Genomic DNA, 14,868 nt, shown 5'->3' on the forward strand with positions numbered 1-14,868 from the left:
ATTGCTGGGTATATTTGGCCTCTCAACTTTGCTGGAAATCAATACTGATCTAGATGAATTATTATCACTAAAATCATAACATCCAAAAATTCATCACATTTTGTTTGAAACTGAAGACTGATCTCTATCACCAAATTACAATTTCAGAGCTGCCTCAAACTCATTCTGTCCATAACACTCATCCTAAATCCAAGTATTTGAAGTCTAAAGTTTTAAAATTATGTCAAAGATAATCTAAAATGTTATCAGTCTATATCGTATCAATCAGTTCCACTTTTATCTGAATGATGGCTTTGTTGTAAATTTAAACTGTAATTGGAAAGGCAAACTGGGATTTTTTTTTGGCTGAGGCATCACCACCAATAATTCCAGTCTGACACACGGGGAATTTTGCCATTAATACTCACCTTATGAGAAAGATTTACTTCTCATTCAGCTGTGCTATCTTTTTTAAGACCAGTTGAAATACATAGTACAAGCAAAATTATTTTTAAAAACATTGCAAGAACAATTCTTTTGAATATGAAGAACTACTAAATGCAGTTATGTTCTGCATCAGAAACTCAAAATATTTTCTCCTGAATTCAGAAAATAATTTCACTGGAAAGTATTTCAATTACGTCTATTCCTTATGGAAAATCAACAGCTGAGTATGGATGTTCATGTGTAATGCTTAACTGGGATTGTTATGATAGACTAACTTTAAAGCATACAAATACCTTATTTGAAACAGGCTGTGGTTTTGTAGATGCTCTTTATTTCTTGCAGTTTCCTTTCTCAACATTTTTTGTGCTATAGAGAATACTGTGATCACGGATTGTAAATTCTGTGTTGTCAGAAAATGTATGGAATTTGTACATCTGCTACAAACTTGCCCAAGTTTTTAAAGAACCTCTGGATTTCATTGATGAAATCTGGGAAGCATTTTTCACAGAGGCAGGGAACGAAGCAGTACTGGATGGGAGGTGCTCTGACAAACCTTACACAACAATGTTCTTACTGAGTGTGCTCAGTACTGTTAGCCTGCAGATGTAAAACACTGATGCTCTTGCCCTGGGGAACTGAAAGCTTGAGACTCCCTGAACAGGTGGTTTTACATGGTTGGTTTTGGAAATAGATTTTTGGCTGCAGTGTCCTTGTGTTAAATCTCATTACGTGTCTTCAAATGATGTGTTTTTACAAATATTTATGGAAGGATTTTTGGAGATTCTGAGTCAATCTGTCTTCCCCAAATGCTTTGTGCTCCCTGAGCACATCCACAAACCTATTATTTCACACGCAGGGATGGCTTTGAGAACAAACTGTAGCTCAACCCTATACTGGTGTCACTTCTGTTCCCAGGTTTCTGGAGATCACTTTCATTTGCTTCACCCAAAAACAGATCAAAACTTTTTACAATATTAGTTCTTATCTTAGGAAAGCAGTATCCAGGGCAACCCGAGAACAATCCCCGCAGGATTCTGTTCCCGATGGCAGTGCTGTGCCGAGGCTCTCGGCCTCCCCAAGGGCCTGCAGCAGCCACAGCACAGCACGGGCCCCACTCCCTGCTCCCCACAGGCTCCAAGGGAAATCCCTGGGGAACACGCAGCAAGCCCTCTGCAGAGCTGATCTGAACCCTTCTAGAGAACAGTGACGGGATGTGAGCCCCAACCAGCCTGCACCCAGCACCCAGAGGCACCGGCACAGCGCCGCCTGTCGCTCTGTGCCAGCCCCTCCCTCGGCACAGCAGCTGGCAGCGCCAGTGCTGGGAGCCCAGGAGAACTGCGGGATCTGAGAGCACCGGCAGCCTGCAGTGGTGTGGGGGGCGTGGGGGGTGTCCCCCTTCCCCACAGCTCCCGAGGCTCTGCCTGCCCCCAAGGCTGAGGGCTCTGGGTTAAACCAGGCTGCAAAGCCCAGCCCACATGGGCATGGCAGGAGGCCAAACAGGGGCAACCATGCACAGCTCACAGGGAAGACAGAATCATGTACCCACCCAGAGCCAGATTCTGAGGTGGCGTGACCCGGCAATGCTCTCCTGCAGTTAATGGTACCACGCAAATTTAAAACCTGACAGAACTCTAACCCTGCATATTGTGTTAAGTGATGCAAAATGGACTTCTTCCTGGAGCTCTGTGAAGCAGCATTAACCACAGGACCAGAACAGTTAACAGCCTGCTAACTGCTGTCAGCAGGGGCCTGGATGCACCTTCACCAGCAGAAGCATCACCAGCAACAGACTGGTTTTAATTAACAGACACTGTGAATATCTATTGCTCCTCATGCATAGTAGCACATGCTTCTTGAAATGTGAACTTCCAGGATCCCCTGCTTTTCCACTTCAAAGGAAATTATTCATGAAATGCCGGAGTACAGCAATCCAACTCACCATGATGTTCCTGTGGATGAAGCCTCGCCTGTACCGTGCAGGTTTCAGATGTGGGTACTCCTCAGTGCTGGTGACCCTGATGTTCCAGACCTTTTTCCAGGCATCGTAAAGCTGGACGTGTACTGGGTAGACTCCTGAGTGGTGTGGAGCCACTGCGTAGCCCAAGTCAGTTGGAATTCCGTGTTCCTAAAACATGACAGCAATGGCTCTCAAAACTCTAAGAAACCTCACGTTTTGGCACTTTTGAAACGCTTTGTTTGCAGAAGACCAGGAACAGGTCAGAAATGCAACTAACAGTCATATCAAAACATGCTGATCTGGAAGGAGGTGGACAGCAGCAGGGTGAAGATGACATTGGATTTTAAGACAAAAGCCTTGTTAGAAAATATTTTTATGAGTAGGCATGGAAGAAGGATATAAATGCATTTTTCATTGGTTTCTTCAATATGCATTAAACAGAAAGCTGCACTCTTCCCAGTTCTTGCAAGGAATTTGCTCACAACTCTGATTTCAGAGAGAAAATCACTGGCACATACTCAACACAACATGTAGCATTTGGCAGCTACAACTACAAAATCACAATTTCCACTGCATGTCCCTTCACAATTACTTGGGTGAGGAGCTGAATTTCAGAGTCACTGCATTTCCCCTCTAGTCCGTTCAAAACACAAATGCACTTTCAAAAACCAGCTTAACTATTTTAGTGTCATGTTAAAAATGGAAGAAAGAAAACTACTTGTAACACTCTACAGGCAGATGTAGTAGAGTAAACCCTCCGTGGCACATTTCCCATTTCTGAAGAATCCTGGCTTTTATTGTGTGCTCATACTCACCTTGTTGCCATTACATTCTCTTCACATCCAATGCACTTTCCTTCAGGTTGCTTTTCAAAGGAACAGGATATAGCAGATATTCCTTGATATGCTGATCAGCAGAATGCACAGTCCATAAGATATCATTTTGCCCTGATTTAGGAAGATGCCCTTGCGCTGCCTTTGAATTCTTACAGTTTTTAACATGGTTTGAATTGATATGGTCACCCTCACCGTATTTCCTAATCATACAGTGTGTGCAAAGCATTGGCTGCTAGCTGCGCCTCTTCCTCTGAGTAAACTCATTACTAAGGAACATGAACACCTCTAGAAAAACAGGCGTGTGATGTCAGTAAAACCATTTATTGTATCTAACAGGCACGCCTGGTTCAGTCACAGTGCAGAACCCTGAGCTCTCTGTGTTTAAAGAGAAATGGTGAAACTCTTGTTTGCCTTGAGGAATTTATGGCACACATAAAGGGCACCATGTGTAACCTGACAAACAGGAATGAGTAACATCTTTCCTCCTGGTTGTACTGCACGAGGAGATAAAGAGTGGATACTCCATCAGTTACAGTGCTTTACACAATTTAATTCCATCACAGATAATGCAATTCTTCTTCCTTTTATCTTTCCTACTGCCCTTAAGCATGCATAAACATCAGAAAGGAAAATCTCCACAGAGCATGTCGGAAATTGCATTCTCTACCATCCCACTGTACCTCCTCCGTTTATCTATGAACAAAAGTCTGATTTTTAAGGCTTCTCCCCTCAAATGTCACAACAGCAGTACTAAATATGTAATCTCAGTCTTCCACTCCAGTAAGGGCCCCATCACCCTCCACGAGTGAGTGTCCCTGTTGTTCCTTGCTGCCTGCTGCTCCCCAGCTGAGCATCTCCTGCACAGCGCACACAGGGTGGACAGTGCACGAGGCTGCGGCCACTTCTGCCGCTCTCCAAAGGGGCTACACCTCTGATACTGACTCAAAGGCTCCCAGCACATCAAACACGCTGAGGAGCTTCGTGTCTGCGTGTCTAAACAGCAGAAAAATTAACAGAAGGTATCTGTAAGCACTAAGAGCACCAGAAGTAGGGAGGGAAATGGCAATTGCTGAAGTTACATAAACCAGGGTCAAAAATGCACCATCCTTACAACACCCCTTAAATTCCATCCTGCTCACCAATCCCAGAGGATGGCTTAGGTCACATCAGAAATACAAGGACCCACTCTGTTTCCAGTGGAGCTTGCACCAGTACAGACTCGTATTAAGAGGGCAATTCTGGACACAATATTTTAAATTTTCAGCAATCTAACACCTACTGCAATGCTTTCTCAAAAGGAAACACTGAAGTAAAGGTGTCCTGTTCTCAGTACAACAATTTACAGCAAACTTGGTGACATCTTTGTTTGAAAGAAAGCATGTGTCTCACTTAAAAGCCAAGTTTTCAAATACAAACTTTAATTGGCTCATAGTCAGGTCTGTCCTGTTCTCCTACACTCACTGACACATGACCATCAAGTGCACTCTGCTGTTCTGTATTTCCAATCCCCTGCTCCTTCCAGGAACAAAGCCAACACCTGCCAGCTGAACAGCAAGCAGAGGATTTTGGAAAGGAAGAAGTAAAATTTGGCTGTTGGAAGAGCAGATGTAGTTCAGCAAGCAAGTTACGTCTGCTGAGATATTTTGATACCATTAGGTCTTAACACCAGAGCCCCTCTTCAGACAAATAACATGTTTTATATATGACAATTTTGGTTTGGCTTATTGTATGAAATTAACTGTGGTCTGCTTCTCCAGTATTCTCAGACCTATAATCTGTTTTGATTTTTCCTTATGTTCTCACTGAAACATTTTGATTCAGAGCTTTGCTGGAAATAAATAATTAGTAAAGACTAATTTTGAAGTTTTGAAGACTTCTCTAAGCCTTCTGAATTGTTCTTCATATTGGAGTCAGAAATTTTACTTTATCACACTTTGTACTATAAACAATGGCCATGTTTTGCTGTCTTTCCTTGTTTACATATTTTTAAGTGAGAAGGTTGATTGACAGTTGGCTTGGCCAATGTGTTTTGAGAGGTGGGATTCCCTCCTCCAGTCCACAGGCACCATAGGAAATGTATAAAACTGAGTTTTGTGAATAAACTCGCCCCTCTTCCTGCTTTGCTCACCAGCGTGTCCTCGTGCAGCTCTTTCACACTGACTGTGACACAAAGGGAATGCTTTACAAAACAAGTTTACATACAGCTGATCCACAGGGAGTACAGAGGATGTTACTGGGTACCACTGCAGAATTGCAACTTTGCAGATGTGGCACACCTACCTAACCCTAACATCCCGTGGTTTCACACTGTCATTTGGTACCTTTCAATGGAGTACTTATTCTTCCAGAAAATTCTTTTTTTTTCCAATGTAAACAGAGTACTGGTTTGTAAGTACCTGAATTACATTAAAAATGCAAAAATATAACTCACTAAGGCAAATTTTTTGTTGAGCATCATCTGCTCCACCAGAGAGGACTCATTGTGGAAGAGGTGTGGCTGCATGTGACTCCACATGTGGGGGAACCACCAGAACTCATCCACAGATCTCAGCAGCAGGTCATCGCCCTCATCCTCCTCCTCAGTCCCTGCAAAGGAAATTAAAAAACCCCAAACATTTCTGAAGTTTCTACTTTTATTATATTTTTACAAATGTTGGAAACAGTAAGAATGATATTAATGTAATAAACTGTGAGCAGTTAAAATACTTCCTGCTGAAGCATTGGAGACAAAATGGGACAGTCAGGACCACTTTGCTGGCCCACATCCTATTCAATACTCTCTCCTTTATCTCTCCTATTTCTATAGTGCTTTTAAAACAGAATTATTTTAAGGGATAATATATATTGCTACATTTCTACAGTAGAGATGAAACAATCACAAGGATGAACTGTGGTAGCTTAACGGATCCCTCAGTGAAATCAATATAAAATTTTATGCGATTGGTGGAATTTACCACTTGAAAGCAGGCTGAAGAGAACTAAATTTTAATAAAAAGGGGGGAGGGTGGGAGGCATTTAATCTGTTCCACACCAGCAACTAATGCAGGAACACAGCATATTAAGGCCCTTAGACTCTATCATTCCTACTTATCCTCACACTATACAGAACACCATCAAAAGCAAAGTAATTTCAGGGTTTCACTCTTACCTGTGTGGTAGAATTTTCCTGAAAATCCCAGGTTGAAAGTAAAATTTGTAATCTGGGCTCTCAAAAGATTCTGAGTATCAAGCAGGGCCTGAAAAAGAAACAAACCAGCATATAAACATGCCTGTAGAAAACATAACCTGGCACAGAAATCTAATACAACAATATAAATATTTTTACAGTTATGTGCCTTTTCAATTGGTTTTGCTGTTTAAAACCAGCTCTTTATGTAAGACAGAGCAGTAGAGATATTTTTATTGGCACATAAAGATTAAAGAGGCACGAAAGCTCCATTGTTTTCCTCCTGACGATGACCAGCTATTAAATGCTGTGTTACCCCTGAATCATGAGGCAGGAAGGCAAAGGCACACACGGAGAAGAGACCTTCCACGGGTCACTCAGCAAACCTGGGCACAGCCAGGAATGAATTCCAGACCTCTTGTGCCCCCCAGCCCTGCTCCATTCACAAGGGTGAAGAGAACTGTCAGAATTACATTTCTCTACATCACCTCAAGTACATCCACAGCATTTCAGTCATGTTTCAAAAGCACTGGCAACGCAAAAGGAAAAATCCAGAGAGACAGCAAGAAGCTCAATCAACCCTATTCCACATCAAATGGATGGCAGATTCCCCCAGACTGTGACTCATTCCTCAGGCAGTGAGCATTCTGACTGTCAGCATCTGTGTACTTGCACTAAAGCAGCACAAACAAAAAAACAGCGTGTAGGAAGAAGGCGGAGGCATTATTCATCAGGTACAGCTTCACTCTTTGATTTCAATATGCTCCTGATTTGTTACTCTTCAGATTTACATATTACATTCAGGATTCTCTCCCAAACTCTTACACCCTGCTGTTCCCTCATTCAGTCTTTCAGGTGGAACACAGAAACCCAGCTTTCCAAAATTTGCAAAGCAAGAACAAAACAGATGAGCAAAGGTCATCAAAAAGTTTTCCAAGTCAACATACAGTACAGCACAATGATTTTAATAAAGTGTTTGAAAACATTACTATTGTCAGAGAAGAGCAGCTGTGTTATGAATGGGGAATGTATTTAGCTGCACAAAAAATACTAAAATGACTGGAGATTGTCAAAGGTTGAAAGGTCTAGCAGGTGGTTGAAAGGTCTTTGCAGGAAATGCAAAGGCCCAGTAATTTTAATTAGTTTCCCTGGACACTTTCATTATATAAGTGATTTGCCTACAATTATATGCCAATGACAACAATATACTAGGAGGTGCAGTCCAGTTTGGGTATTAGGCACAGTACACTCAACTTACAATTCCTTCAAATGTGGCTCATTTTACAGATTGAGGCAATATCCACCTCACTAGAGCACACGAGCTCTTCTCCCAGGGCTCACCTGGTAAAGATCATCATCTTTCACTGCAAAGCCTGAAAACTGTCCTGTGAACAAGAGACATTCTGAAGGAATGAGCAAAATGAAGCACAGAATGGAGATAATTGAAAACAAGTTCCACACTTAAGAAGCGAATATTAAGTGAAAAATCCTGCAGTTTTGCACAGGCTGAGAGTGCACAGATCTCCGAGGAGGCTCCTTATTCTAATGAAAGGCAGCAAATCTGCACAGGATTTATGTGAAAACCAACCCTGAGCTGCTCAGAACCTATTCAATGAAATAATTTTATCTCTGCATGGTTAAAAAGGTAGGAGGCGAATAAAATAATCCAGCTATTCCCTTCCTAAGGGCCCACACTGTCGAGGGCAGGGATCCCTGGCTGCGAGGTGGCACGAAGGGCTGGGAGCTTCTCTCCCTCCACACTGAGAGCTGTGGCCACTGTTTGAGCTGAAGGTTTTATCCTGTACCTTTCTAACCCCTTCCCACCTTATCACCTCCAGTCTGGTCTCTGTGGACAGAAAACCAGAATAGCAAACAGGCTCTTAAAGGGAGGAGGGAGAAAGGGGGCAAGAGGCCCAGGACACTTCTGGAACAAGGCAACACAGAGTTCACCTCTCCCCTGGGAATCAGTTTAGGAAGCGTGGATGGCACCTTCCCGCCTCGTGCTGGGAAGGTATCAGCTCAAGCCAAGGGTGAGCCTGCTCTGCCTGCTGTGAGCCACTCTGGGTACAGACAAGCCCAGATAACATTTCAGTCGTGCCTACGATTATTTTCTGGGCAACTTGACATTTTACTCATCTTTCAGGTTCTAAAAACAAAATGCTAAATCTCATGAAAAATATATAGTAGCAGATGGCATAGCCGGTTACTGTGAGTTTCCATCAGAAAGACAGAAAGAGAGAAAAGCAGGGGGACTAAAAGCCTGAAATTTCATTTCTACATGCTGTTTTATAAGCTGAAGGTAAACTGCTGGTATTTTCTGGATATTTTATGACTGTTTATGAACAGCCCCTCTGGGTAGCTGTATGAGATGTTACATAAACACACCAGTACTGAAGATTGTATTTTAAAACTGTCAAGTCTTCATATGTTTGTAAGTAATTATTTAGTACACGTTGTATTTCTGCTGGTACTACAAGGAAGATAAATGGCTGGCTGCATCATCCCTTTCATGTACACAGCTCCAACGGAGTACTTTCTTTTGAACTTTTGCTAAGCTCACAGACTAGGTTTAGGAAATTCCTAGTGCCAGAATCAACTGTAAGTGTTCAATACATGATGAAAGACCCCTTTCTTTACTAATACTAAAAATAAAGATCTCAGAAAAAGGCCCTGTTACAATTCAAGGGACAGACAGAAGTTATCGTGACAGCAAAAACCAGATTTCCTCATCTCTCAAACAGGACAGAGGCATGGACAGATGACATGGGCTGCCAAAAGGTTTTGTTCAAGTAAATCAGCTGAAAAGCCAGGGATAAAACTATCTCGAAACCTGCTTCCCACGTCCAGAGCCAGGAAGCCATCCTGTTTCCTGCACTCAAGTATCTCCACGTGGTTTCACTTTAGAGTCTGCCACAGAGAAGCTACAGGAGTCAGCCTGTCTTCAGTGAACAGACAGTTGCAATTCCTTCAGCACCAACACAAATATTCAGACTCAAATGCCTTGACTGATCAAAGGAATAAATCAAGATCGCCTTGTTGAACTCTGGTTCACCAAAGAGGAATGATGCCTTCTTTGTGCAGTCACACCAACATATTTATGACTATTTTCCTGCTGAAAAGCTGCTAAAGAACTCAGGCACTTGAAAAGAGAAGTAGTTCAATATGCTGGTAATTCTACTTGTAATCACGTACATTTCAACTAAATTGGCAAGCAGACAGAGCCCCACAGTGCTGCAGCATTAACATCTTACACTTCACATCAGACGTGCTTTCATGTCAGCAACAAACGCAAGGGCAGCTCCGTCATCTTCCAGAAAGCCTTTCTCTTCCTCCTTTATTTGGGAAGCAGATCTCATCTCTCAACACTTGCTTGCTTAACTGTTTTACTGTCTGACAATACTATCAAAGGAGCCATTAAATTAGGAATTATTTTGCTTTTGAGTAAAATCTCTAAAGTCGTATTGGCTCTTCAACAAAGGCAAGGACCTTCTGAAAAGGAAGGACAAATTAATATAAAGTGTAATGTGAAAGGACCTGAATTAAGCAGAGCAAGCTCCCTCCACGGGAGCTCATATCCAGAAGCAGCTTCAATTTTTCCATATTGTATTTCTTCTGTAACTCCTGCAAGAGAGGGAAGACACAGGCCTAAAGGCATTTTCTGAGTGGAGTTCTTGGTGTGGAGAGGTTTAATGAGCTGTAACTGATGTGAAGCCCTTTTGCTCTGCACTTTTGGGACACCACTTTGCCTTCCCCTGCTCCGGGAGTGCTGCAGCAGAAGCTGCTGCCCAGGTACCTTCACACCACCTGCCTTCCCCGACCTCCCTCCTCAGAGCCTGGAGGCAGCACCGCGAGCAGGAACAGGAGACAGCCCCAGTGCCTGGGAATCCCTGTTTGATTGGACTGCTTTGCTCCTGGGGAAAAATGATTCCTCCACGATAAATTACGTATTTTGGAATGTCATTAAAATGCAACGACTACTCTTTCTGTAGTTCCAAGATTAGCAATTTAACACCCATTACCATAAATGTTTAATCTATGCAGAAGAAAGAATAATTGCTTTGGGTATAGGGGTGTACCTGAAAAAACCATTTTATCTATCCATCAGACAAAAGGACAAGAAAGCTTAATTTGTCTTTGTGCACTCTCTTAGCTGAGCTGACACTAGAGAGAGGGCAAGAGAAGAAAACAAAGAACACCTTCAGCATTTTCTACAAAGCGTTCTGCTGGCAGAGAACAGGTAACCCAATTTTCCCTCTAAGTGTCAATAAAGTAGAAGGCTGGAACTCAGTTATGTGCCCCCTAAGTTTTTCAGTGTCCAATAGAAGAAAAAAATTCAGGAGCTACAACTTCATCTTAGGTATCCAAACTTATGTGTCCAGTGAAGGATTCTTAAAATATAAGGAGCCACTTTAGAAAACCTTGCTCAACTGATTTCAATCAAAAGTTTTTTCATCAGGACACACTGTTTTAGATGTCACTGGGTCTTCCTTTAGAGCTGGTTTTTTTATCACATACAATAATGATCTTGATGACAGTGCAATTACATATTTTCAAGTAATTAGGCTCTTTCATCTAGGTAAATGACTTGTACAACCAAGAGATTTCAGAAATATTTCTAACTTCCTTCACCAACTTCTCACTTCTTGGAGGCTGAAGTACCAGCTAATGAGAACTGAGCTAATTGCAGCAAGGTAACTTGAAGGTTATAAATACTTGGTGCCAATAGTATTTAATAAAGCAAAGTAATTAGCATAGTGTTTTCAGAGTTCTGTCTGAACTTCGGCTTTATTAGCACTTAATTAAATTGTATTTAGATGAAAGAGGTTACTGTTACTAAACAGCTAAACGATCTCATTATTTTGCAGTTAGCAGAAATAAAATCCTGCATTTCTTTTAATTAAAGGTCAAAAAAAAAAAAAAACCCAGGTCAGTTGAAACAGAACTAATAAAACACCCTACTGCTACCTACTTCCCCCTGGATTTTGGGTAGATAGGATTCAATGAAACCTTGCCGGCTGCACTTTTACCAAACACTTGAGCTGCGTATGCAACACCAAGTATTGAGAGGCGAGTTCTCAGAGATCACAGAACTCGGGGTAAAGCCCGAGCGGCTCCGAAAGGCCTTTAGACTCTGCTGCTGTAGTGCCGTCCCTGTGCCCGGCGGGGGTGGCAGCGGCAGCGGGGTTCGGCCGCAGTGGAGGCGCCGCTAGCCCAGCCGCACTCCCACAGCCGCGGAGCTGCCCAGCCCGAGCGCCGCGGGCACCGCGGGCACCGCACACGCTGCCGCAGCGCCCCGCCGGCCCGCCCGGCCCCTCTGCCCCGTGTCCGCCGCCCCACCGGCGGCAGAACCTTCCAAGGCTGCTCACCGACCGTGCCCAGCCGTGTCCGCCTCCCAGGAGCTGTTACACATCACCCTCTGCAGCCCTCACCAGCCAACCGCACCTGCACAGCTTCACATCCTGCCTGCAGGGGCGCAGGGCGCCTGTTCCGGACAGAGCAGTTCTGTTCTGTCTGACGGGACTCGTACTGTACAGTCCCCCAGCTCGGGAAGGACAGAGCTTGTGAGCCCAGCTCCCCGCTCGTGATCCACAGCGCATTTGCTCCTTACTGAACGCTCCCTCGGGGGCCAGCTGCAGCTGCAGCGCCGGGCAGGAGCAGCCCAGCAGGCGGGTGTGGCTGCAGGACGAGGCGGGCTGTCCCGGCTGCAGCGCTCCGGGCCCTCCCGGAGCTGGCGGGTGTGCCCGCACACACCCAGGGCTGCGACCGGGAGGGGCCAAGGCCGGCCCGTGAGCAGCAGCGAGGCCGGGAGGGGCTCATCCCGGGGGGCTCAGCCCCGGGCACCACACCAGCTCCGCCCTGCACGGGTGTCCGTGCCACAGCACCCGTGTTTCAGAGGTGCCATTTCAGGCCCACCTACGCTCCACGGCTCGATACAGAAGGTGACCTTCCGTGAACCCCCCTTGAGCACAGAGGTGATTCCTGAACTGCCGTTCCCAGGGTGCGACAGCCTGCAGCTCCTGTGCTGCTGCTGCCCAGGACCTGCTGTCCACCTCAGGTCTCCAAGGCACGTCCTTCCCTTCCCGCTCTGCTGCACGTCCAGGTAAGAAAGGAACAGCAACCTCACTCAAACCCCTGCCACGGGCAGCGACACCTTCCACTATCCCAGGTCGCTCCAAGCTTCGTCCAGCCCGGCCTTGAGCACTTTACGGGGTGGGATCACCTCGGCTTCTCTGGACAGCCTGTGCCAGTGCCTCACCACCCTCACTGCAAAAAACTCTCTTCCTGATGTCCAAAATAAATCTACCCTCTTCCAGCTTAATTCCGGGACTGACACAGGCAGACTGGGAAATAAAATAACTCCATTTCTTTAGGTAATGAAAGTAAAAATGTGCTGTCAGTGTTACGTATATCAAATCCAAGAGAGTGTGAATATGGCCTCCTGGAAAAACCTCAGCCTTATTTTATCTTCAGTGCCAATATTCTCTGGAGCTCAAAGCCTGAGCCTGGACAAACTAAGACCCGCTTATCCCCAGAAGGCCTACAGGCTGTGCTTCCTCCTCAGCACAATATTAAATAAAGAAGACTTCCAAGTCTACTCTAGATCATTATCTAAATGATCAGAGCTCAAGAGTGAGTGAAATTTATCTATTTTTTGAATGCACACAGAATTCCAAGCATTTCAATTTTGACACTGTTTTCCCGCAGAGTAACACTGGCCACAGCTACAATACAAATCTGTTACATGGTTACAGAAAACCTCAACTCCACAGACTACGGCATGACCAGCTGCTATTTAGGCACCTTGGAAGAAGTATTGGAGACTCCAAGCAATGTCTGAAACGCTGACACCAAGCAAAGAGAAACACCTTGGGGTCTGTTCGCCTCTCAGCTGATACCTTCCCCCCAGGTAAGACTAAAGCACAGTATTTGTGTTCATGCTGAGTTTTACACACTGGAGAACAAGGAGAGTGCAAATGAATGAAGATTCAAACCCTGTAATCTAGGTAAAAACCAAAATAAACTGGTTTCTCTCTCTTCTTAGCAAAGCACAACAAAATGACCACATCACTGGCATATTAAATAAAGATTATTCCATGGGCTGGGCAATGTATCAATGTCACAGTTCATTCACATATGCTTCTTAGATGTTTTTTGCCCTAACAAAGCCAAAAAAATTCCTCTGCTTCTAATACTCTATCTGAATAAAAATAGCTATCTTCCTCTGCCCTTATGTTTCAGGTGAGCTGAGGAAAACCAAAAGCTCTTTTTCCATATTTCAGCTTTACTGACAGAAAAAAACCCCCCAATCTTTAACAAAAAAAATTTCATTTTCTCACTCTGTCTGAAAGCTCCAGGTAAGATACAGCTGGGAATTTAGTGTTCGGCTTGCTCACCAGCCAAGGGTCACAATTTATGTTTTTTTTTCCTTTTCTTTATGAGTAGTTCTAAAATTGTTGAATGAAATTCTCCAGCTACATCAGCATTGGTATCAAAGAAATTACAAAGAAAACCCCAAGAGAAAGTTTCCACAAAATAACAAAACCACCTCTTTTCTCAAGCCATACTTTCATGATTATATGAAGCCAACACAGAAATAACATAAAAACTTATTTCAAGTTAATAAGAACTTTGACATCTTTACTGGCTCCCACACAGGATCAAGCCTAAAGGATGTAAGTGCAGAAAATCCCAAGCCTGCAGTGAAAAAGGGGGGGATGATTTTGTTAGAAGTGTTAATGCACACCTTACCTGTATTCATGAGTGCTTGTGTTTCCAAAAGACAAGAGTACAAAGGCCAGGTGTGCCTAGATAAACAGCCCAGCTGGCAAGGTGTGCACCTGCAGCCTCAAACCAGCACCCAGGAATCCAGCTGAGCTCTGCATCTGAACGAGACTGAGAAATGTCTTAATGCAAATCCCCTGCCAATATTATATTCCTTCCAATTGCATACTTCATACTCTTTTAAAAATCTAATTTTTAAAGACTTACATAATCCTTCTATTTCCTTTTGGATATTAGCCTCTATTCTGCTGCTTTTATTGGCTACTCAGCCTACATTTAAATACCTGTGCCTGGCATTAAATATTTTACCCATGCTGACTGTTTATACCCTGCAGACACCTACAGCCTATTGCTTCCTGCTTTGGTCATCGTTACACACTGAGTTCTTTAGCCTTTATTTTTTCATTCTCTGCTCAGATGTTTCCTGGCTGTTCTGGTGTCTCTAAGCACTCTCCAAGTATTTCTAATCGAGTTGTGCAGAACTGAGCACAATCTAGAGACCTCTTCAGTCACTAAGATCAAGTGCTTCACTTGATGTAAAATATTTTTCATAGTCTGTTTGAATTTAAGACCAGTTTACGGTACAAACTGAGATACATTTTAGCATTCATCTTGTTTTAGGATATTCTCAGGATTACCATTTTCAACATTTCTATTACCTTTAACAATGGCAGTGGAAAAGGACAAGGGATAAGAGGAAC

General features: G+C 43.7%; 1 protein-coding gene across 1 annotated transcript in view; it reads right to left on the reverse strand.

Annotated features, from left to right (window-relative positions):
* Window positions 1–14,868, reverse strand: part of LOC134559991 (bifunctional heparan sulfate N-deacetylase/N-sulfotransferase 3) — a 54,698-nt gene that overhangs the window by 24,125 nt on the left and 15,705 nt on the right. Inside the window, exons 3-5 of the mRNA XM_063415397.1 lie at window positions 6,368–6,455; window positions 5,651–5,805; window positions 2,366–2,551 (exon numbers count right to left, since the gene is read on the reverse strand). Coding sequence (XP_063271467.1) covers window positions 2,366–2,551; window positions 5,651–5,805; window positions 6,368–6,455 — 429 coding nt within the window. The remainder of the gene's footprint in view (window positions 1–2,365; window positions 2,552–5,650; window positions 5,806–6,367; window positions 6,456–14,868) is intronic.

Source organism: Prinia subflava, chromosome 18 (assembly GCF_021018805.1).
Source record: "Prinia subflava isolate CZ2003 ecotype Zambia chromosome 18, Cam_Psub_1.2, whole genome shotgun sequence".
In the NCBI taxonomy this organism is placed as follows: domain Eukaryota; kingdom Metazoa; phylum Chordata; class Aves; order Passeriformes; family Cisticolidae; genus Prinia; species Prinia subflava.